At 36.6% G+C, this 21,866-nt stretch overlaps 3 protein-coding genes and 1 long non-coding RNA gene across 15 annotated transcripts; 2 read left to right on the top strand and 2 right to left on the bottom strand.

Moving 5' to 3' along the window:
* Positions 1 to 1,202: 1,202 nt before the first annotated feature.
* LOC149041050 (uncharacterized) lies at positions 1,203 to 3,190 on the bottom strand. The gene is made up of 3 exons (XM_089214302.1): positions 3,049 to 3,190; positions 2,627 to 2,808; positions 1,203 to 1,967 (listed from the first exon to the last, which is right to left on the bottom strand). The coding sequence occupies exons 1-3, from the start codon at positions 3,120 to 3,122 to the stop codon at positions 1,597 to 1,599; spliced, it is 627 nt and encodes a 208-aa protein (XP_089070428.1). The 5' UTR covers positions 3,123 to 3,190; the 3' UTR covers positions 1,203 to 1,596.
* Positions 3,191 to 3,700: 510 nt separating this feature from the next.
* Positions 3,701 to 9,904, top strand: LOC149041049 (arf-GAP with coiled-coil, ANK repeat and PH domain-containing protein 2-like). Of its 9 annotated transcripts, none has more exons than XR_016189059.1 (11): positions 3,701 to 3,871; positions 5,096 to 5,165; positions 5,400 to 5,481; positions 5,572 to 6,194; positions 6,578 to 6,638; positions 6,791 to 6,858; positions 6,964 to 7,073; positions 7,742 to 7,802; positions 8,004 to 8,053; positions 8,371 to 8,719; positions 8,899 to 9,904. XR_016189059.1 is itself a non-coding variant. In XM_089214293.1 (11 exons), exons 4-11 carry the CDS (start codon positions 5,781 to 5,783, stop codon positions 9,235 to 9,237), a joined length of 765 nt encoding a protein of 254 aa, XP_089070419.1. In that variant the 5' UTR covers positions 3,701 to 3,871; positions 5,096 to 5,165; positions 5,400 to 5,481; positions 5,572 to 5,780; the 3' UTR covers positions 9,238 to 9,904. The 9 variants fall into 9 exon arrangements, 8 of the variants coding, with proteins under 8 accessions (XP_089070419.1, XP_089070413.1, XP_089070414.1 ...); XM_089214293.1 differs by having other exon boundaries at positions 5,572 to 6,035; positions 8,371 to 8,426; positions 9,134 to 9,904; XM_089214287.1 differs by having other exon boundaries at positions 8,371 to 8,426; positions 9,134 to 9,904.
* Positions 9,905 to 13,193: 3,289 nt separating this feature from the next.
* LOC149041048 (uncharacterized) lies at positions 13,194 to 16,979 on the top strand. 2 transcript variants are annotated; one of them, XM_089214245.1, is made up of 2 exons: positions 13,194 to 16,586; positions 16,675 to 16,891. In XM_089214245.1, exons 1-2 carry the CDS (start codon positions 13,305 to 13,307, stop codon positions 16,750 to 16,752), a joined length of 3,360 nt encoding a protein of 1,119 aa, XP_089070371.1. In that variant the 5' UTR covers positions 13,194 to 13,304; the 3' UTR covers positions 16,753 to 16,891. The 2 variants fall into 2 exon arrangements, with proteins under 2 accessions (XP_089070371.1, XP_089070370.1); XM_089214244.1 differs by having other exon boundaries at positions 13,194 to 16,979.
* A 1,372-nt stretch (positions 16,980 to 18,351) lies between these two features.
* LOC149041047 (uncharacterized) lies at positions 18,352 to 21,698 on the bottom strand. 3 transcript variants are annotated; one of them, XR_016189079.1, is made up of 4 exons: positions 21,560 to 21,698; positions 19,345 to 19,570; positions 18,912 to 18,942; positions 18,571 to 18,809 (listed from the first exon to the last, which is right to left on the bottom strand). It is a non-coding gene; the product is annotated as an uncharacterized LOC149041047 (long non-coding RNA). The 3 variants fall into 3 exon arrangements; XR_016189078.1 differs by having other exon boundaries at positions 18,912 to 19,013; positions 19,413 to 19,570; XR_016189080.1 differs by lacking the exon at positions 18,912 to 18,942 and having other exon boundaries at positions 18,352 to 18,809; positions 19,413 to 19,570.
* Between the last annotated feature and the right edge of the window lie 168 nt (positions 21,699 to 21,866).

Here is a 21,866-nt window from a genome sequence, read left to right as displayed (position 1 = left end):
CTTGAAGACATTTATGCATCATAACTGCATCATTGACCATAAGTCTTTGTTTGACATTTAGCCATCGAAGTGATCTCAGACCTGCAGAGATATAGTCATATTTGCGAAGCCCTAAGATAATCCTGGCTGCAAAATTTTGAACAAGCTGGAGCTTATGGATGTTTATCGCCGAAGTGTTGCTCCAAACTGAGGAGCAATAAAAAAGCCTGCTGAAAACAAAACTATTAATAATCAACGAAAGCGTTTCCTTATCAAATAAATGCTTAATTCTATCGATCTGGATCAGTTTGTTCATACAACTAGCAACCGTTGTACATATGTGTTCATTATAGGAGAGGTACTGATCTAGAACACTCCAAGATCCTTTGCTACAGGTGTTGGTAATATTGGTTTACCACAAAGTACTTTTGTAAAGTCAAGTAATCGTTGTAGCAATTACAGCACGCCTACCACAAGAAGTTTGGTTTTATCTGGATTCATAAGCAGTGAATTGTGACAGCACCACCAACAAATTTCTCTTAAATCGGGGTTAACTGCGGAGACTGTGTCACGTAACTCATTAGTTTTAAATTTCAAGGAAAGTTGAGTTTGACAGAGTTTAGGCACAGTTAACAAATCATTTACGTACACAGGGAACAGGAAGGGGCAAGGAATGTACCCCTGTGGAACGCCATAATCAACTAGAAGAGACTGCGAGACTACATTCCCGATACGAACGTGCTTCCTCTGAGGTAGCTTTTGAACCATGCTAATGCTGATGGTGACACACCAAGGCTGCGAAGTTTCAGCAGTAACATCGTTCACGTCCCTTGCAAAATAAGACATGAATATTCTTGTTATTTCTAGAAAATTTCAAGAAATTTCTAGAATTTGCCAGTTTTCTCTCCGGAAAATTCTAGACCATTCTAGAATGTTAATGAAACATGCTAATCAAGGTAGAATCTGCCAGAATTTGCCAGCTTATTCCAGAAATCACAAAATAGGATAAAATCAGGTTTTTTCCAGCTTATTACAAAATGTAGATTTCTAGAGTTTTCTAGAAAATTCTTTCATGCTCCTTAAAGAAGCCGTGATATGGATAATGTATCAATTTCCAGCTTTTTCTAGCATTTTCTAGATTTTAAATTTTTTTTCAACATTTAGTCCAGCTTTTTCAGGTGTTAATTTCATGATGATTCACTCTGACTAATGACTATAATAACTTTTACTTGCAACTAATTTATTAGATGTATCAAACAAGACCAAGACTGTAATCTACCATGAATCTTAACAGGCTTTTTGTTTGTAGCATCCACATGCCCAACAAAAACAAGAATAGTGCTTTTTTTTTTTGCCAGCAATACCCTGAACAAATTTATTTGAAATTCTATACAGTAAAAATGAATTATCCAAAATATATGTTACATAAAGTCTTTTCTTTGTTGCTATGCATGTCCTGAACTGAAAAAAAATTGTCTTTTTTGATAAAAAAAAACATGCAGAATAAAATGTTTCCTAGAGCTTTCTCTGTTCTTGTCCTCTGCATTTGGCCTTGTTTTCTTTATTTGCTCTGGCCTTGTTTTCTTTATTTGCTCTGGCCTTGTTTTCTTTATTTGCTCAGGCCTTGTTTTCTATATTTGCTCTGGCCTTGTTTTCTTTATTTGCTCTGGCCTTGTTTTCTCTATTTGCTCTGGCCTTGTTTTCTTTATTTGCTCTGGCCTTGTTTTCTTTATTTGCTCTGGCCTTGTTTTCTTTATCTGCTCTGGCCTTGTTTTCTTTATTTGCTCTGGCCTTGTTTTCTTTATCTGCTCTGGCCTTTTTTTCTTTATTTGCTCTGGCCTTGTTTTCTCTATTTGCTCTGGCCTTTTTTTCTTTATTTGCTCTGGCCTTGTTTTCTTTATTTGCTCTGGCCTTCTTTAGAACCAGGCCAAGTTTCTTTCTCACAGATGACCTTGTAGCTGCAGTGAATCCTTTCCTTAGCACAATACCTGTAAAAAGGAAAAAGTAAATGCAAGCAGTTTAAGTAAAAAGCATGTTACATTTGAAACTGTATAGTGAAAAACATAAATTATACAGGGGAACTCTTCCTGAAAGAACTTGAATTATTTTTAATCATATGTTCATTACTGAATTTTTAATTGCTGAATTTAAACCAGTAGATAGATGCAGTCAGCTTACATGTGTGCATCCTTGTTGCCACCTAATTCATATTATGTGCTGATTCATTCAGGAGGCTGCAATTGTTCTGTTTGTAGATACTCCCTTGCACTCCATTCCACGCGCCAAATGGCACAATCTATGAGCTGCACCCTCCCAAATGAATCTTCAGGTAATTTCAATTGAGTGGCAAAAAGGCTGTAAACACATACATGTAAGCTGGTTTGCCTATGTTATTTGAAGTGCAAATGTAGTTGGAAATGTTGACCATTTGACAGCATGTAGTATGACAGTATGTATGTGCAGTATTTTGACATGTGACCATAATGATCAGAACTTTTCTTTCAGCTTCCATCAATGTGTAATGCATATATTTTTTAAACAAAAGTCAAGGAAATGCACCCAAGACCTGTGACACAAAACCAAAAACAGTGAGCACATATAGGTGTATATAAATAATTAAAGAAATACAACTTTAAAATTAACTCACTTTCTAAAATGCTCCACCTTGATGGACTCAGGCCTGGTCTTGCTTCATAATCTTTATTGCACTGAAAGCCAGCGACTGATGAATTCTGCAGTTCCTCACTTGAGAACAGCTGCCTTGCTAGTGCCTCCACAGCTGACTTTGCATCGGTAGCATCCTTTATTAACTTGACCAATGTCTCCTGACTATAGTTTTGACATGAAAAAGATATTAACGAGAGAGCATAGACATAAAGCTAAGAATGAAAAGAACCGTCAAAATCGAAAACCTGTTTGAAGTCAAAATTCTTGAGATTTATGTTTTAACGAGCAGTGATGTGAAGATCAAACCAAGGAATTCGAAAGAAAACGGGTTTACCAAGTATTTGTAGCACTTCAAAACGAAAATCAATGTAATTGAGAAGAATACTGGGTGTATAAACTCACCAAATACTGCAAGAACATGTCCCTGAAACAACATGGGTCTCTTTGTCGCTGGATCTGTTCCTTGCAGTGAACATTTATCTCCTTCTCTCACATTGAAGGGATCACGAACGATGATCTTCGAGGAACTCTGCGCCTACACTCCCCACGATCCTCAGTCAACAACAACGTACCTGTGCTTTGGCATTTTCGGAAATCAAACCTAAACAGAACTCAGTTGAACAGGACGAGACTGAAAGTTAAAACGGACGCCAAGGACGATCACGGTAAAACACGTGGAGATATGAATGTCACACCGCGAACAGACGCTTCCAAATTCAAATCTGGTGGGACTTTTGCTTTGATCGTATTGAAAAGCTGTGGTCACTTCAAAGTCGGCGATAAATATCACAATCTGGCGTGGTTCGAAAATAAACACATGTGAAATTCTTCAGGGGCAAGGTTTGCCAGATGGTTATTCTTCTTGTTCGCTTCGCGCCCATTCTGTCCAAGCATCACTCTTCCTTGCAAAGTTAATAAAAAAAATCCGTAACAAAGTCCTCCGCTACAAAGTAAAGGATGCTCTGGACACACTTCGCATTTTTTGTGAAGCAAGCGGTCGTTGCAACCACAACTGCCGATCCGCCATGTTTGTTTACCAAATGCCGATGAATTTCACCGCTGACCAGTTGATCGCTGCAACGACGGCTCTCATGTACACGATCGCTGTGGACTGTATCCTTGAGGAAATCATTCACCTTTCTGGCAACCCAAACAATTAGTGTGTTGCTAGGGCTCCGAATTGCTGTGATCATTGTCGATAATGTTGTTTGTAATGAACAAAAAAGTGAGTCATTTACTTATTTATCATTGTACTTGTAGTGTTAAGTATCTCTCTGCAAAGTTGGCTCTTCATAACGTGAGGCCTCACAAAAGCAACCATTCTCAAGGTGTCAATGGTAGTCACAATGTGACTCTCAATTGTTCATTCTCAAGAAAAATTTGGACTAAACACAAACAGGAAGATAACAGAAACAATCTATTCTAGCTGTATCTTGTATTTTCATTAGTGTAAATGCCCTTATGCAAATTTCTTATTCAAAACTCTGCGGTGAACAGAATTTGTCGGAGTTCTTAATTGATTAAGAGAAACTTGTTTAAAACCAACAATGTTAGTCACTGATTAGATGACTGTATAATCAGACAAATCTGCTAATAAATATTGAATAGTGGCTTTGCATTATGAAAAAAAATCAGCATGTTGAGAATCCATTTTTCAATGACAGGTGACTTATAACTGTACATCAAGTGTACCTGCCCAAAACGGATTAATCTAATTACTCAGGGTTTCCAGAAACATTATTGTAAATATCAAATCACTGATCACCGCTACTAACAAAAAAGAAAAGATCCCACTGATCTTGAAAAGGTAGATCTAGAATTTAAAAAAAAAAAAAGAGCCAATGATAGTTATGTAAAGTTTTACTACTTTGAATCTTTTATGTATGGCAAGCTGTAAGGTAAAGTACATCTTTTCATTTTCTTATTCAAGACTTTAAAATAAAATGAAACTGACTAAGCTGACAATTTCTCTCAGTTTTGCTTAATGTAAATTAGTTGTTAACTATTTCTAGCTTATTCCAGTTTCCTGCAAGAAATATAGACTGGAAAAAGCTATTAATTTCTGGCAGCAGCTAATGCATGTGTTAAATTCCAGCTATTTCCAGCTTTTGAAAGAACTTAAAACTTGGAAAATGTTTTCTTGAAAGAAGCTAGAATAGGATTCTGGAATAAAGCTGTCATATTCTAGAAATTTCTAGAAACTTCCAGAAATTATTAGAAAGCTGGACATCGTTCTTATAGCTACTTAGTGGTAGTCTGCTTATACAATGTATGTCAATTGTAGTATAGTCTAATGGTGGGAAATGCGAGTTGTGCTTGGCCTGTCTCAGATTTTCTGCTCTATTTTCTTTTAGAGCTTTCTGAGGACAGGTTTTTCTGGCCACTCTGGCATGCTTGCAAATTATTTTTTCAATTCTTTATTTCGATTTGGTAATGCTTGTTTTAACAGGAGTTTGGATGTACATGTCTTTAAAGTTTGCTCATTGACTCCTGATGCATAGGAACCAGAGCAAGTCAAGGTAACATAAGATGCATACTTTTATTATTTGTAAGCACTATGTTTTGAGTTTGCAACTGTTGTACTGGACAATGCTCTGGCATAATTTTAAATGGGCTTGCATCTTAAAGTGATCAAGGCATAGTCTCTGACTTGGTGATGGAATATTTTTAATTTTAGAGAAAAGGTACAGGTAAAATAGAACTAAATGAATGTTGTGTAGTAATTTTAGGTTTTGTTTTTAAGTTAATGACAGAATCGGGAAATGAATTAGTCAACAGAATTCTTGAAGCAAAAGTCAACTCGCATACAAATAAACCAACTCCTCAAAGTAGCAGGTACTGTTTGTTGTTTTAAATATTAATTCCTAAATTTTTTTAGTTTATAACATTTTTTGAAAAATAATTATCACATGATTTTTGTTGAAGGGGTGAAAGTGAGACTTGGATGATGATTAAAATATGTACAACACAAGTTTGTTTCCTTGGAAACCTTTCTTAAAAACTGTCAAACTTTGGACAAAGGGATCATTAGAAATCTTGCAAGAATGAAAGTTCACCACGAGGAAAGGTGCACACATTTGGCCTTTGAGAGAACAGACTCTGAAAAAGGTAAACTTTTCTAAAGGAAACTTGCCATGAAGTCAAAGTCAAAGATGGACAACCGAAAGAGTGCCCCTGTTGAAATGCTCTCTGTGGATGTAACAAGTGAAGACTCTGAAAAGTTAGAACATGTTGCTTCAAATTTTCTTAGTGATGAGATTGCTAGCAGTGACTCACATGATGAGGACAGGCCAAGAACTAGTGCACCATCAACATCATGTCAAGACATTGAGAGGTGGTGGGCAGCCTCCATCGGAGCAGCTATGTCTTCTTACAAGGGTAGAGATAGGGTAAGTTCATTTGATTCAACCAGAAGTGAAGATGGTCTGACTTGCAAGGCAACCATTTGTGAAAGAGTGCAGAATAATGGCGATGGTGACCTGGAAAAAAGACTACAGGAGGACAAAGAGAAAGTGATTGCTGTGTTGAAAAGAGTTCATCTCAGTAGGGTATGTATCTTTAATTACCAAATAAAGAGGTCTGCACTATCTATTTATTTATTTGTTATGTCATTATATGCTGTTTTGTAATGTCCTGAGAGTTATTAAGTTGATACTTAGTGGTGATTATTGACCCTTTACACTCAAACATCAGCATGCATATTCTCCATACTGTTCTCTATACATTTAGTGACATGATGACAAGGAGAATTTGTTTAACAATTTAGTGCCTCTTTAGTTGGTGATCATGTCCTTTATTCTTGTGATCTTAATGTGTGATTCATGGGTGATACTGTAAGAAAAAAGTAGATGCTGGTCACTCTCAGGGGTCAACAGTTTAATGGTACATGACATTGCTTGTGGCTTGTTTTAATTGTGGATTTTTGTTGCAGTTACTTTTTAAAGCAGCAGAATGGAAGAGTCTTCCTCTTATGGCTGCATCACTTGCAGAAGGTAGACAAGAACATGCTGCACTTATTGTTTATTTAATGGCTGCACAGACATTTCTGGAAAGTGATACTTACAGTAATCACACAAACTGTGTGTAACTTTCCACTTTCCTCAAAAATGTACAAGTCATGAAAGTATTTATGGAAAATTTTCAGGTGCCAAAGTGAACTGGATAAATGAGGAAGATGAACAAAAAACAGCACTTCACCAGTCTGTCTTAGGGGTAGGTTTGACTCTTTCTCTTGACGGTGGTTTGCTATGCTGAGTACTTGCAATTCCTTCATGGAAAGGTCATCATGTAATGAAATTATTCTTTTTCTTCCTCAAGGGATCATTACCAGCTTGTGAGTTCCTTTTACAAAATGGAGCTAAAATAAACCAGAAAGACAAGAGGGGAAGAGGTGCACTTCATCATGCAGCACTTCTTGGGCAGACAGGGTGAGTTGATCAAAAATAACATTCTATTAAAACCATTTTCTCTCTTACCATCACTGTTTTCTGCAGTCATTGTGAGTGTATTGAGAACCTTGCTTGTGTCTGTAAGGCAAAGAATTTAACTTCTTTTTCTTTCTTGCTTCAAGTTGTTATTATCAGTATATGAATATTGGTAAGGTTAAGACTTACAACCACATGTTTCAGTAAAAGTTCCATAACTGTGTATTTAAACCTAGTTCCTGTAGGCTTCTCTCACCTAGAAGATTGGAAAACACAATCATATGTCAATGTGGCCTGTGACTATTTTGTTAGAACAATTTTTGTTCTGACCTTCACTGTTTCCTGCAGTCTTTGTGAGTCTATTAAGAACCTTGCTTGTTTCTGTAAGGCAAAGCATTTTATTTCTTTTTCTTTCTTGCTTCAAGTTGTTATTATCAATACATATGAATATTGGTAAGTTTAAGACTTAAACCACATGTGCCAGTAAAAGTTCCATACCTGTGTGTTATTAAACCTAGTTCCTGTAGCTCTTAGCAACCAGTTCTTTCCTTAGCATAGTGTCTTTCTCTAGAACACAATACAGTGGTGTGGCCAGGGCTTAAAACAGTTTACCCAGCTGTGGCATCATCTATCTGTCATCACCTATATTAATACTGCTCCTTTATTTTCAGTCCTATCCTCTTGTTTGTAAAGCGAGGAGGTAACCAGCATGATCTTGATGAGAATGGAGAGGTGAGTGTGAACATAATGTGGTGATGCATGAAAAAAGCCCTTGGAGACAACCTCCCATGAACTGCTAGACTTTCCTTCCAAATTAATCTGTATTCCCTTGGAAAACAGAGGAAGCAGTAGATGTTGCATGAAAGGTCACAAGTGGCTTTAAAAACAGTGCTCATGAAAGTTTCTTTGATCAATTTCTTTGGTTAATTTCAGGAGCCTCTTACAATTGCACTAAAACTAACAATTGCAGATATTGTTACTCTGTAAGTATACAAATACAATATAACAGTAGATGTTGTCTGATTATGATGCTGTTCCTAGGAACTGGTTTTTTTATTTATCCTTCAAGAGGTGAATGAAAGAATCCCAAAAAATTGGAATTGGAATTCACACAGCAGTCTTTAGTCATTGTCTTCTTTTGTTAAAGAATCATTGTTAGGAATTGTAAATTTTATATCTACACCTTGTTTTTGGATGTCAGGTTATTTTGGTATCTATTATGGTAAACATATAGCTACTTTTGGTCCATTTCTAACTTGTCAACATTTACTAGACAGTGTAAAATTAAATTGTGTTATAGGTTGAGACTGGCAAGACTGAATGAAGAAATAAGAGAAGATAATGAGATTGCCCAGGGTAAGATCTTTTAAAGAGTACTCCATCTATTTCTTTCTGATTTGTTTTGTTTGTTGTTGTTTTTGTTTTAATTATCAGTGAATTTAAGGAGTGGCAAGCAATGCAATCCAACCACGGCATTGTTCATCATGTTTGTCTACAACAAAAGTCCACTATCCCTGGATATCTCTGGGCAAGCAGTATGATGAAAAATATTATGATACCATAAATCAAATGCACTCTACTTATGTAATCCATGATTATAATTAGTTGCAGAGGGAAATTACTCATCAATCACTCAAAGGGGTGTAAAGGTGAACCCTTTACACCCCTTTGAGTGATTGATGAGTAATTTCCCTCTGCAACTAATTATAATCATATAATATATAATTACAATTATAAAAAATATATATAAATATATAATTATTATTATATAAATATATAATTATAATAATAATAAATATATAATTATAATTATAATCATATAATAAAGGTGAACCCTTTACACCCCAACATCATTATGCATATTCTCCATACTGTTCTCTATACATTTCCAAGGGTCTAACAAGGAGAATTTGTAAAATCATGAAGAACTTTGTTAGTTGCTGATCATTTCCTTCATTCTCGTGACTTGAACATTTGATTTAAGGGATAGATTGTAAAGAGAAATTAGAACCTTGTCACTGTCATGGATTAAAGGACTAACTGCTGTCATTTTTTTGTTTCAGGTGATGTTACATTCAATGATGTATTCAGAGATTTTTCTAATATGGCATCCAGAGATCTTGACAGGCTTAAATGCAATTTTGATGCAAGTGGACCAACCAAGTAGACAGACACAACTGTGATAACAAAATCAATTTGTTCCACCTTCAATGGAAAACAAATATTTGAGGTCACTTCACATCAAAATGTTTCATTGCTCAAAAATAAGCACACAAATTCTCATTTCACTGAAGAAACCAATTTGAATATTCATTCTAGATTTAATCATACCACAAACACAAAAGGAGTAAAATATTATTTCCAATTTATGTTTAGTTTTGTAGTAATTTGCACTAATCAGGTATTAATGTTTCACACTGACAATATTACTACCTGTCATGTGATGAAAAAAAACTGAAAAGTACAAATTAGCATATTTTTTATTCATTAGGAATGTAAAATTTTCCCCATGATAATAACAGCATCTTTTAGAGGAGAGAATGGAATCTCGCACTGAAAAATTTGAAGAAAGAAAACATATTAGTAAATCATTAATTTAAAAAAAAGGAATGAAATTTGTAAATAAAATTTCCCCTATGACAACTGAATGGAAGGAAGGACATCAATGTTTAATGAAGAGTTGACTGTATGAATACTATGGTCAATGCTCAGTTATGAAAAATTGTACAGACTAACTAGTATTGAATCATTATTTAGTTGATTTTGACCAGATTTAGTGGTTTCCTCCATTAGATTGATGTTGATTTAAAAAATAAAAAAACAAACTGATCTCTGCCTTTTTGTTTGAAGTCCCATCAGCTAATTTTTGTTTACCTTTTTACTCCCTAACATCAGTATACATATTCTCCAAACTTTTTGTCATACATTTTCTGAGGGGCTGGTAAGGAGAATTTGTTTAACAAACAAGAGCTGATTTATTTGGTGATAATTCCTTGTATTCTTGTGACCTCAATGTTTGATTCAGGTGTGATATTGTAAGGAGAAATTAGATCTTAGTCACTTTCAGGTGGGGTATTGGGGTTTTCGGTTTTGCGGTTTTTGCTATTTTTAAGATTGGTTTTTCGGTCTTTGTGCCGGAAAACTTCGGTTTTTACTATTTGGGTACCGTTTCTCTTCGATCTGAGCGGAAAATATGCGTCTCCACTGATCTCGAGTAGCCGCAAAAAGCTCTGTATGCTCCACTTGTCACCACTGCATCGGATCGATCAGCGTTTTGATCACTAGGATGTGGAAATTTAAGGCTCTTTTGCATGCGATTTTCGGTTTTGATCTAATTTTTTTGCGATTGTGTGTTTTTAGTGATTACGGTTGCTAATAGACACCGATGCCCTCCTTCCTCAGCGGTTTAACAGGTTTAAGGGTGTGCATGAATTACGATTCTTGTCAACTTTTAACAATGTCACCCAAATATTTTAATTTCGATCCATTGTCAACTTGTCTCCCAGTCTGACAAGCAAATCAAAAGGTCCGCTTCAGGTTTCATTTACTCTCCTCTTTCCAAGAAGCCAAAATCAAACTCGAAGGAAGCGAAGATAGAAACTTTTGAAGTTGTAGTTGACGCAAACAAAGTATTTAGAGACTTCAGAGAAAAACAAGGTGCCAAGTAGAAAAAAAAGCACTTCCAAAACTGTTTTGTTTTGTTTTCCATTTCAAACTGTGGTAATGTGGTTTGTTTATGACACCAAATGCTTAGCTCTATTAATTATGAATGCAGACAAAACTTGGTATCTAATACTTTTATTTCAATTGTTTTAATTTGAAAACAAATTTCCCTGAAAACATACTCCACTTATAACATTCGTGTCAGAAACAAACCTAAATAAAACTTCAAGGATTGTCAACTGTCCATATCATTTTATAATTTATCATCTTTCAGGCTCTAGCGCAGCTCCCCAAGCTCCGACCATTTTGGTCGCCATTGCGAGACAACATCTGGCGGCTGAAATTTCGACAAAAGTCGCCAATTGGCAACAAACAGATATAAAACAAAGAGGAGGACATGTTGAAAATTTACCCAACGAAAAAGGAAAAGGAATCTTTCGATTTCTTTACATTGATTTAAGTCAGTCAAATGTAAACTTAGCAGTATCATAACGTTGAAACGGTTAGATTTAAGTCGTTAAACTTCCCAACAGTGGCGCGTTATCGCAAAAAAGAAAATCTTGAAGTTGCGAGGATACCGATCGAGGAATTTCCGACACATTCCCTAAAAATTGTATAATAACATTAGCCTAATAATAGCGATTGTCAAGTCACGCACACTATTTCCATCCTTTAGTCAACAATTGTGAAATTGGTTCAACCTCAGCGAGGAGACCGAAGAGGAAGTGTTGGTTTTTGAGCGCTTTCAATACAGTCAGTAGGTGTTTCGGAAAACTCTTTTCAGCTACCTTAAACTAAAAAGACTTTAAGGACAATGCTGTTTTTATCAAAATAATTAATCGATGCGCGTAAATATTCCTATTTGTAAGAACGAGGTGTATAGCGATAGTGTGAACTTCATGATATGAGATCTATGATATTTTGGCTTGAGGGTGATACCCTTTATTGGTGCTTGAATTCGCCTTTTTCGCAACCGTAGAAAAAATGTGAAATTATTGTCCAGCGGATAAAAATCCTCGCGAAATTTAATTCCTTATAGAACATTTAAATTACAGAAAAAATGATCTGAAATGTAAAAAAACAACATATACAAGATATGTATCGGCAAACACAAATTTTATTAACTGGTCTTACTGGTAATTCAGTTTATTTTTTACCTTCTGTTGCGAGGTGTTGTCTTTAATTTGCAAAGATTCTCGCTATCATCTTCATCTGAATCGGCTAGATTGGTCAAACTCATTCGAATATCTTTCGTCCAGTCGTCAAAAGTTACGACATTTTGGAAACTAAAATGAATTTGAAACGCTTGAATCGCGAATTTTCATTCCCTTCTTTTGTATTGCCGGCCTTGTTTTGAGATCGTAAAAGTATAACCCCGCAAAATACCGTATCACCAAAATCATGTTATTAAGTTCTCGCCACATAAAGTACCACTGAGTAACGGAGATGAACCGATCTTCTCAGATAAGTTGCAGTTGAAGTGATTGCCAAAAAGAAGCCTGAAATGCTGAGAAGGTTCAAACTCGGAGCGGGTCCGAATCCCGTCGAAGCCTAAATTTTTTTTTTCCTACATCGTTTCTTCACTCTAAGTGCTTATTCTTATCCCTTAACTTTCGCAAAAAAATTGAAACTAAAAAAACCAACCAAACAAACAAATAAATGACGGGGAACTCTGCATCAATGTAAATCTCTTAAAAGCAGTACAATAGAGAACCTTTGACGCTGGAAATGATCCGTGGTTTCATTTTCATACGGGAATGTCTCTTATGTCTTCACTTTTGTATCACAGTTGGCAGTCGCACAAGTCAATCGATCTTGAAAACTGGTGAGAAAAATGAAAGTCGAACAACCAAGGCGTGATTAGAGACGCTCGTAACTAGTCAGAAAATTACTTTGGCTTAGGTACAGGGGGAAGGTGAAGGAGATTGTGCAGCGACGAGTCACATCTTTTTTGGTTACACTACTAAGCGTGCAATTTGCCTCAGAAAGTAAAAGCCTTCGCCATACTTGTGATTGTCTTTTTAAAGCCTCTATCAAAATAATTTCGGATTAATGACACTTACAGCACCTGTCCATTTCAGTTTCCGAAAAAAAGTCTAGAAATGCATGCAATGTCTAGAAAAGTCTAGAAAAGTCTAGAAATGCAAAAACGGCGAAAATTCGTCAAAATCATGAAATCCGCCAAGCTGATTTCGCTCTGACGAATTTGACTACAATTCGTCAAAATCGTCAAATGAACAACCACTCGGTTTGAAAAAGTTTCGTTAAATCTGCCATTTCGGTCACCGCGTGCATTTCTACACTTAAGTAAAGATATGTTCAGGGAATTTCCTCTCTCCTTTTCCCATATCAGCTTCCTGAGTAGTCGAGAAAAGATGGCAGGTGAAAACAAACCATTGGTTAGTTGACAGCTGTAACTTTGCCAAGAACTACAATTGTAGCTCTTATCATAAAGAAACTGTGAAATCTGTAGCAATGACTGACCGGAAGTCACCATACTTTCATTATTTCAACTCACGACATGATGCGATTTTCATCTGATCGAAAACAGTGAGAATACAAACGCTAACAATGGATAATCTCAAGGAATTACTTAAACCAAAAACGTTTAACACAGTTAGCCATGCCGCAGTCGTTGTTTGGATCCTGATCGGTGTAATCTTCCTTGGCATTTTTGCAGACGCAGAACACAGCGAATCCAGGTATGATTTCCGCTGTGGCGGGGCGAAGAGTGAAAACATCGACCTTGTCCGTGGAAGATGTTTCGAGTTATACGAGAAGCAGTATAACAAACGCGATGTTCCTATCTATGCCTTTGTGATCATGAACTTTTTCTTCATCGGAACTGTCTGTGCTATATACTCCCAAATAGCGAGCCGTACAGTCGATCAACTGTCGCCAAGCGCTCGTAACGATGATCTCGAGAGGCAGTTGCGCGACCAAGGAAACGCACTTTCTAGTAAAAAGCTGTTTATCGCTTACTGCTGTCAACTTTTCGCAAGGATTGTTTTAGGAGTTTTCTTCATGGTTCTTCAACAGTTACTTTATCCTCTGGACTTCCCCCCCAACTTTCCTTGTTATCTAACCTCTGGAGGGAGTCAGCCAAGGAATTCTACTGGCGTCTGGCATGAGTGTCATAATCAACGAGCAACTAAGAAAAACTCCTGGATGCACGCTGTTCTTGTCGTGAACGGAATTTTTCTCTTTGGCATTCTATTAGAAACCGTCTATATTTTGTTACGAGCGCGAAAAGAGGATAGTTTCATGGAAAATTTCAAGTTTCTAGAGGCTCACCTGAATCTGCCAAGCAAGTTTAAACAATTCCGAAAACCACCGCTTCAGGAATTCATCGAGAATACAAAGAAAATTATTAAACAAGAGACAAATCAACCTCCCCAACTCCGGTCGCCTTTTTCAAGTACTCCCGGCGAAGGACGCCCAGCTAAACATTTGACTCTTGATCAGATTTACACAAACCTTGTCGTTGTTCCAGACATGGCTAATTATGACTTTAACGGAGACAGACGGCAGAAACTCGAAGTCTATACCAGATCGGGTGGGGAAAACACAACGCCAAGAGGGCCGGATGACATTCTTAACCACGAAAACAAAAACGTTTTGATTGTTGGTCGTCCCGGAATCGGAAAGACACTTTGCTGTACCAAACTCCTCAGAGACTGGGCATTTAACAAAGTATTCCATGAATCATCTGATGATAAAATTCATTTTGATGCTGCTTTCTTCATCAAATTCAGAGCATTCAACGCGGCAACCGACCTTAGCCTCCGGGAACTGCTCACATCGTCAGAACATTCCCCCTCAGATCACATAGATGATGAAGTCTGGAATTACATCCTTGAGAACCCCCAAAGAGTTCTCCTAATTTTCGACGGAATCGATGAATTTAAACATAAGTCAAAGATCGGCGAGGAAAACTTCGAGCCTCAATTTAAAAACCGCGTAGACGAGAAGATGCCCTTGTATGCTCTATACGAGAAACTCGCGACTGGGAAACTTCTCAACGGAGCTGCCGTTTTGACAACCACAAGACCTACGGCTTTGTCATGCATCGAGCGTGTTAATTTCGACAAAGTCTTCGAGATCCTCGGCTTCTCATCCGAACAAGTCGAAGAGTACGTAACCAAATTTGCTGAGGAGGACAAGCATGCGGGCAAAACAATATGGCGACACATCGGCGGCAACAGGAACATTCTCTCTCTATGCTACATTCCTGCGAGTTGCTTCATCATTTGCTCAAGTCTCTTTCAAATGGCGAAGTTCTACGGTTCTAAAAATCTAAGTCTACCAACGAAATTAACAGATATTTACAAGAAGGCAGTGAAAATATTTTACTTAAGACACAACGAAGAATTCCGCGGCAAGAATTTCACTCGCGAAGATTTTGAATCAGATAATTTGCCCCCTAACGTGGAAAAGAAATTCGAGAAACTTGAAAAAATGGCATTTGAAGGAATTAGAGAAGGAAGGCTGGTCTTCGGGGGAAACGAAGTATTGGAAGGATTGGAAGGCAGCGCTCTTTTTCACCGCTTACCCGACCGTGAAACTACCCCGCTAAAACGTGAACAACAATTCTGTTTCATTCATTTAACAATGCAAGAGTTTTTCGCTGCGAGGCACCTAGCAAACATGGATGAAACAGAACTGAGGAACTTTGTTTCTACGAACATCGCGGACGGCAAATGGCAGCTGGTTTTTCAGTTTCTAGCAGGACTAATGAACGAGAAAGAAAACCTACCGAGCGAAATCATCACAGACCTTCTTCCTGTGGAAACTAAAGAGGAAGAAAACGAGTGGTACGACGAAGAGTTGACAGAGGATATGGAGCCAAGGAAACTAACTTGTTGGCCGACTGAAGACAAAAAACATTTAGCAGTGACATTATTTAAATGCATTAACGAAAATAGTGAGATGGAGGAAAAAGTTCAGAGAAAACTACAACAAATTAACTTTAATTTGGTAAATTTTAATGTTTGTCAACTCACACCTGTTGATTGTGCTTCAGTAGTTACTGCAATTAAGAATGTTCAACAAATTTCACATTTAGATTTGGCCTTCAATAACTTTGGTCCATTAGGTTGTTTTGAAATTTGTAAGTTGTTAAAATGTAGTAAATCTCAACTGAGCTGGTTAAACCTCGGAGGAAATCAATTGACAGACGAAGCAGCAAAGTATTTAGCTGAAGCCATCAACAACAACAACTGTCAGCTACGCACGTTAGACCTCACAGCAAATAACATCTCAGACATTGGAGCACAGCACTTGGCTGAAGCCATCAACAACAACTGTCAGCTACGCACGTTAATCCTCACAAGAAATAACATCTCACACATTGGAGCACAGCACTTGGCTGAAGCCATCAACAACAACAACTGTCAGCTACGCACGTTAATCCTCCCAGCAAATAACATCTCAGACATTGGAGCACAGCACTTGGCTGAAGCCATCAACAACAACAACTGTCAGCTACGCACGTTAAACTTCGCAGCAAATAACATCTCAGACATTGGAGCACAGCACTTGGCTGAAGCCATCAACAACAACAACTGTCAGCTACGCACGTTAATCCTCGCAACAAATAACATCTCAGACATTGGAGCACAGCACTTGGCTGAAGCCATCAACAACAACAACTGTCAGCTACACACGTTATACCTCTCAGCAAATAACATCTCACACATTGGAGCACAGCACTTGGCTGAAGCCATCAACAACAACAACTGTCAGCTACGCACGTTACACCTCATACACAATAACATCTCAGACATTGGAGCACAGCACTTGGCTGAAGCCATCAACAATAACAACTGTCAGCTACACACGTTATACCTCTCAGTAAATAACATCTCAGACATTGGAGCACAGCACTTGGCTGAAGCCATCAACAACAACAACTGTCAGCTACATACGTTATACCTCACAGCAAATAACATCTCAGACATTGGAGCACAGCACTTGGCTGAAGCCATCAACAACAACAACTGTCAGCTACACACGTTAGACCTCACAGCAAATAACATCACAAAAGCAGGTAAACAACACGCAAAGAATTTACTTAGCAATAGTCAGTCTAACTGTCGCCTTATTATCTAACATCGCCAGTTCACAAATAATTGTGAAATCTGGAAAAAAAATTAAATAATCACTTACAGTTCAAAATGTGAGGTAACCAGCTCAGTGACAATTACAACACAACCAATAATATCGTGAATGAACGAAAGAAAACAAAGTTTGTGAAGCGCTCAGAGCAGAGAGATTATTTGAACCGGATCGAAATGAAGAAAAATGAACCAATGAACATGTTTATTGAGAACAAAGGATGTCAAAGTGTCTTTTTTTGTAAACGAACCAATTACATTGAAGTTAAAACGCAAAACTTACTGCATAGAAAACAAAAAAACTTCGGACCTCTCAGGAAACTTTATCATTTTATGATTGGTTTATTTAGATCCTAAATTTACTGCATGCTTTAGTATGATTTGATCATTTATGTCTCTCACAAGAAATAGTTTTCCGGTTAGTTTATTGAAGTTTTTTTGGAGATTATAGGCGGATCAGATGAGTAAATACGATACAGATCACTTGCAAGGATAAAAGTTTTCTTTTTTTTTTAAAGTCTGTTTTTCTTTTTTTAGTTTGTTTTTCTTTTCGATCAAAGCGATCCGGTTCGAGTAATTTCATACTGTTAACAAATTGTAAATAAGGAAACCGATTACTTTTCAAAGACAAAATACTTTATTGTAGGTTAGTGGTGTACGACATATTACGTTACACAATTTTTTAAGGTGTATGCAGTAGCTTTAAATATTGGAGTGTTTTTGCACATATTTTTTGCCTGTTACTATTACAATGATAAAATGAAAAACTTTGACAGTTGAGATTTCACTGACTAGTATTTGTAGATAAGAGCAGAACTCCTAAGTTTATCAGATGATTGTTGAATAAATCATGTAAGCAGATTTATTCTTCGTGTTGCTGTTGGTTAGACATATCAGACAGAGTAAAGAGCTTTACAATAAGTTTCGAAACAAAAAAAATAATTGGACAAAGGAAGGCGATGAGGGTGGGGTGGGGGAAGGGGGGGCCGGTAAAGCCTTCTCAATATCACACGAAACTATAAATAATTTATCTGAGAAACATGATCAGCTAAAATAGAGGCTTTTTCCAGTAGTGCCTTCTCTTCAGCAGAGAGAGCACCCTTCTTAAAATCAACTATTGCCCTACCTTAGGTTGAAATACAAAATTATTCCAACCCTATTTTAAACCTAGACCAAAATTCCACACCCTGTCTTAAACCAGCAATAAAACATCTTTAAAAAATTAAATGAAAATAGCTTATTACCTCAAATAAATGCCCAACCAGATATTGAAAATTCTGGTCCAAATTTTCATCATACACAATCATGTTTAGTTTTTCATAATATGCATGTTTAGTTTGGAGAATTCGGTATTGGATCAACTAATAATCCCCTCCCCTAGCTGATATTTTCTCGAATCCCATCACTTGTCTGCTTGATATTGTATTGATATTGTAAGGAGAAATTCTGTCTTGGTCACTCATGGGAGTAAAAGGCTTAAAGGGTTAACACACAATAAAAAATTGCTTGACCCTATTTTTAATCAAGTTTCTTTCACAAGTTAACAAATATTCAATACCTGAACACGTGAATCTGTCAGCTACTGACAATTTTAATCTTTAGTATTCAAAACATTTATAACCATAATGCTTTTTGTTCTCTGAAGCTTATAACCCATTAACTTCCAAGGACTGATTGCTACTTCTCCCCTTCAGCTGCTATACATCTCATTGTAAATTAATTACAAGAATTTGAGGTTAGATCAAGATAAAAACTTGAAGGTATTCTCATTACCTTATGGATACAAAAAGGAGAAGCTACATGTTAATCACTTCAGGGAAGTAAAGGGTTAAGATGTGTACATCTGCAATTATTGTTAGGAGTTCTGTGTCTCAATATAAACAAATTGGGCTTTAACTTGGGGTAGAAGAGCACAGAACATGTCATCACAATGGAATGTGCTGCACATCAAATTCATCACCTTAGAGAAAAATGTGTAAAAATATGTAATATGTCAATTAGCTTACTCAAAAGCATATTAACTTGGTACATCTAGAAATATACAAATTAGTCTTTAACTTACATTTATCTCAGTAGTCTGGAAATGTGGAATTCTGGAAATATACCAATAATTCTTTAGCTTAGTTGGATGTATTTTAAGTTGGTAGTCTAGAAATGTGAAAATCTGGAAATAGTACAAGGTTATGGTTTTAAATTTGGTTCTGAAAAAATTCAATTTTCTTTGTAGCCCACTGTCTTGCTTCCTCTACTTCATTCAGTAAAGAAAAATCCTTAATCTATCAAACACCTTTGTTTTGCCCAATTTCCCAACAGAATCATGGAAGAGAGAGACAAAAGTTCAAAGAGAGGGAGGGGGGAAAAATAGAGGACCAGGGGGGGAGGGGTATGGCAAAGGTTACAAGGTGACAATGAAAACAAAAATGTTGACCCTGGTAAAATGAAGATCAACTGAACCAATACAACTCAATAGAAAAGGGCTTAGAAATAACAATTACCTCAGCATATATGGTTTGCCCTTTTTCTTGATATCACTTAAATGGCACAATTCACAAGTTTTCTTTACCTCTTGTTTGAACCATGTCAACAGATATGATGCATGCATGTGTTTTACTGAGCCTGAACCATAGCACTGAGTTTTAGGGGCTTGTTCCCCTGAAGAGTGATAAATACAGCAGATGCTCTGACTCAGACAGATCAGAATTTCCTGAAAATTCACATTTCCTGAAAAAGAGTAAAGATTCATTTTTTAATGATTTTTGAGTTATTAGCAAAAATATTAAATATATGACCCTATGTTGGCATATCAAATGGTATTTATCTTGGATGGGCGCATTAGAGTATGTATCTTGCATAACCTGACTTCTGCATTAGGGTATGTATCTCAAAAATTGTGCAAAGCATTTGCATAAAGCAGATTTGATCAATAATCTAGTTTTTGCCTTTTGATTGCTCTTTTTGCAAAAGCTGAAAAAATCACAAAGTTATATTTACTTTCTGTGTCAACTGTCATGTGGACTATATATTTATTTTCTCTTTTAAAAGTTCTCCATGCTTCTGTTAGTCATCTTGTGTTTAAAAGGTATTTTCCTGATACAATTACATGTTAACTTGTTGCTATGAACTAGACTTTCTCAGATAATTGCCATTTTCCAGTAAACAACCTCAATTTTACAAGATAATCCCACTCCACTGAAAAAATTTCACATGGAACTAAATGCTACTTTGAGTCAATTTTCCATGCAGTTCTCATGTGCTAAGATTGATTTACCAATCAAATTCACTTTTAGCTGCCCAGGACTTCATCCCATCACATGTCAATTCCTTCTAGACAGCCTGCATCTTATCATGTATTCCACACAAATGGGGCAAAGTACAGATAGGCAATTACCAAATAAAGAGCCCATGTTGTTATGCTTTGAAATATGATACTTTTCTCACCACTTTTCTGCACTAATGTTGTTCATTTTTGCTAACAATTATTCAGACACCAGTGGCAATAGACCTTAAAATGTTTCTCTGAGTTATTTCTGATAAACTAGAAGGTTTTGTTTTTTTGCTCTCCATTTAACAATATCTTCATCAGAATCTTTCATAGGTAAATACTCTTTTTCTTTTACAAAAATGCAAAAATCAGTTGCTTAGTTTCCCATTTTGACCCACCCATCAAAAAAAAAAAAATACTCTTGTATGCATAGCATGCCTATGTTTTAAGTATGCCCTTGTCAGTAACTAATATCAACAGTGAAAGAGTATTTTTGGACAAAAATAAGGGGTGTTTCAGCTCAGGGACAGTACTTGAAGTGTTACCAAGTGAATAATTTTGCCTTTCACTATCCCTACCATTCAATGGGAGGCCCGTCCGACAAATTAAGAATTAAAACACAACTATCATACCTCATGGCTGACAAAGATAAATGCTATAAAGTGGCAACTATGGTATTCTGTATTTCCTTTCTTCACATTTTCAATTTGTTTTTTGCTCATTTTTTATTCTTCTTTGGTATTTTTCTTTAAGGAAACAAAAAATCTTAAACCACTACCTACAGTTAAAATCAAGCAGAGGGTAAAATAGTATGCTAAATATTTAACTATCATAACGACACTCCTTAGTATGACACACTGTGCAGCAATTGGAATCATCATTTGCATGAATGTACTTCTGACACTATGGGGCACTATGGTAAGACTAAACTCTTAAAGATTCCCTGCCTTTCTGTAGACATACCACCAAGCATATCTATTTCCCAGAGAAAACTGGAAAACTGAAATACTCCTAAACTCCACCAACTTGGGGAGGAGGTTGGTTAGGAAGAGGAACAGGGGGCTGGTTCCACTTTGGTATTCACAGGTGACTCATAATTCTCAAAAACTGTCTCACAATGTCATTGGAAAGAATAATTTACAGGCCTGTTAACAGCTTCATCATCTGAAAAATTAGCCTAATGCTCTTTGAAACGTCTGAAGCTACTAACTACAGGGGAAGCAGAACTGGGAGCAGCAGAAGCTGAGGGAAACGTGGGGGGGGGGGTGGGTCAACGACTACACTTTCAAACAAAACTATCATTCAAATGGAGTAAAATTATCACGTTCAACACGAACATACTGATCTACTGCGAAAAATAGAGTTAACTTTGATCATTCTTGTGGATATGCATTCAAAAATCAAGGTTGCTATGTTGAATTTGTACCAGATGAAAATATTTCACTCACTAAAAGCTGCAGACTCTTCCTCCGGCAGCTCCTCGTCGTCACCACCTTCTCCTTCCCTAAAATATCAACATGACGATGTTTGCGTTCCGCTTGTTCCTTGGAGTTTACTAATACAAAATAAAAGCCAGTCTATGACTTCACGTGCATCTGTTGTATAGTTAAAGGGCATGTAAACCCAAAAATACATGTTTTTCTTATACTATGTAAAAAGTAGCGTAGAAAACGAATTTGAAATTAGCTTTGTCCAATTCGACTTATTTTAGGAGAAAATCGGCATTTTCAACTGAAATTCCATTTCCGGTAAAAA

The sequence above is a fragment of the Pocillopora damicornis genome, chromosome 8 (genome assembly GCF_964200805.1).
Source record: "Pocillopora damicornis chromosome 8, jaPocDami1.2, whole genome shotgun sequence".
Taxonomy (NCBI): domain Eukaryota; kingdom Metazoa; phylum Cnidaria; class Anthozoa; order Scleractinia; family Pocilloporidae; genus Pocillopora; species Pocillopora damicornis.
The sequence above is the reverse complement of the archived record's forward strand: the minus strand, read 5'-3'. Positions and strand labels throughout refer to the sequence as shown.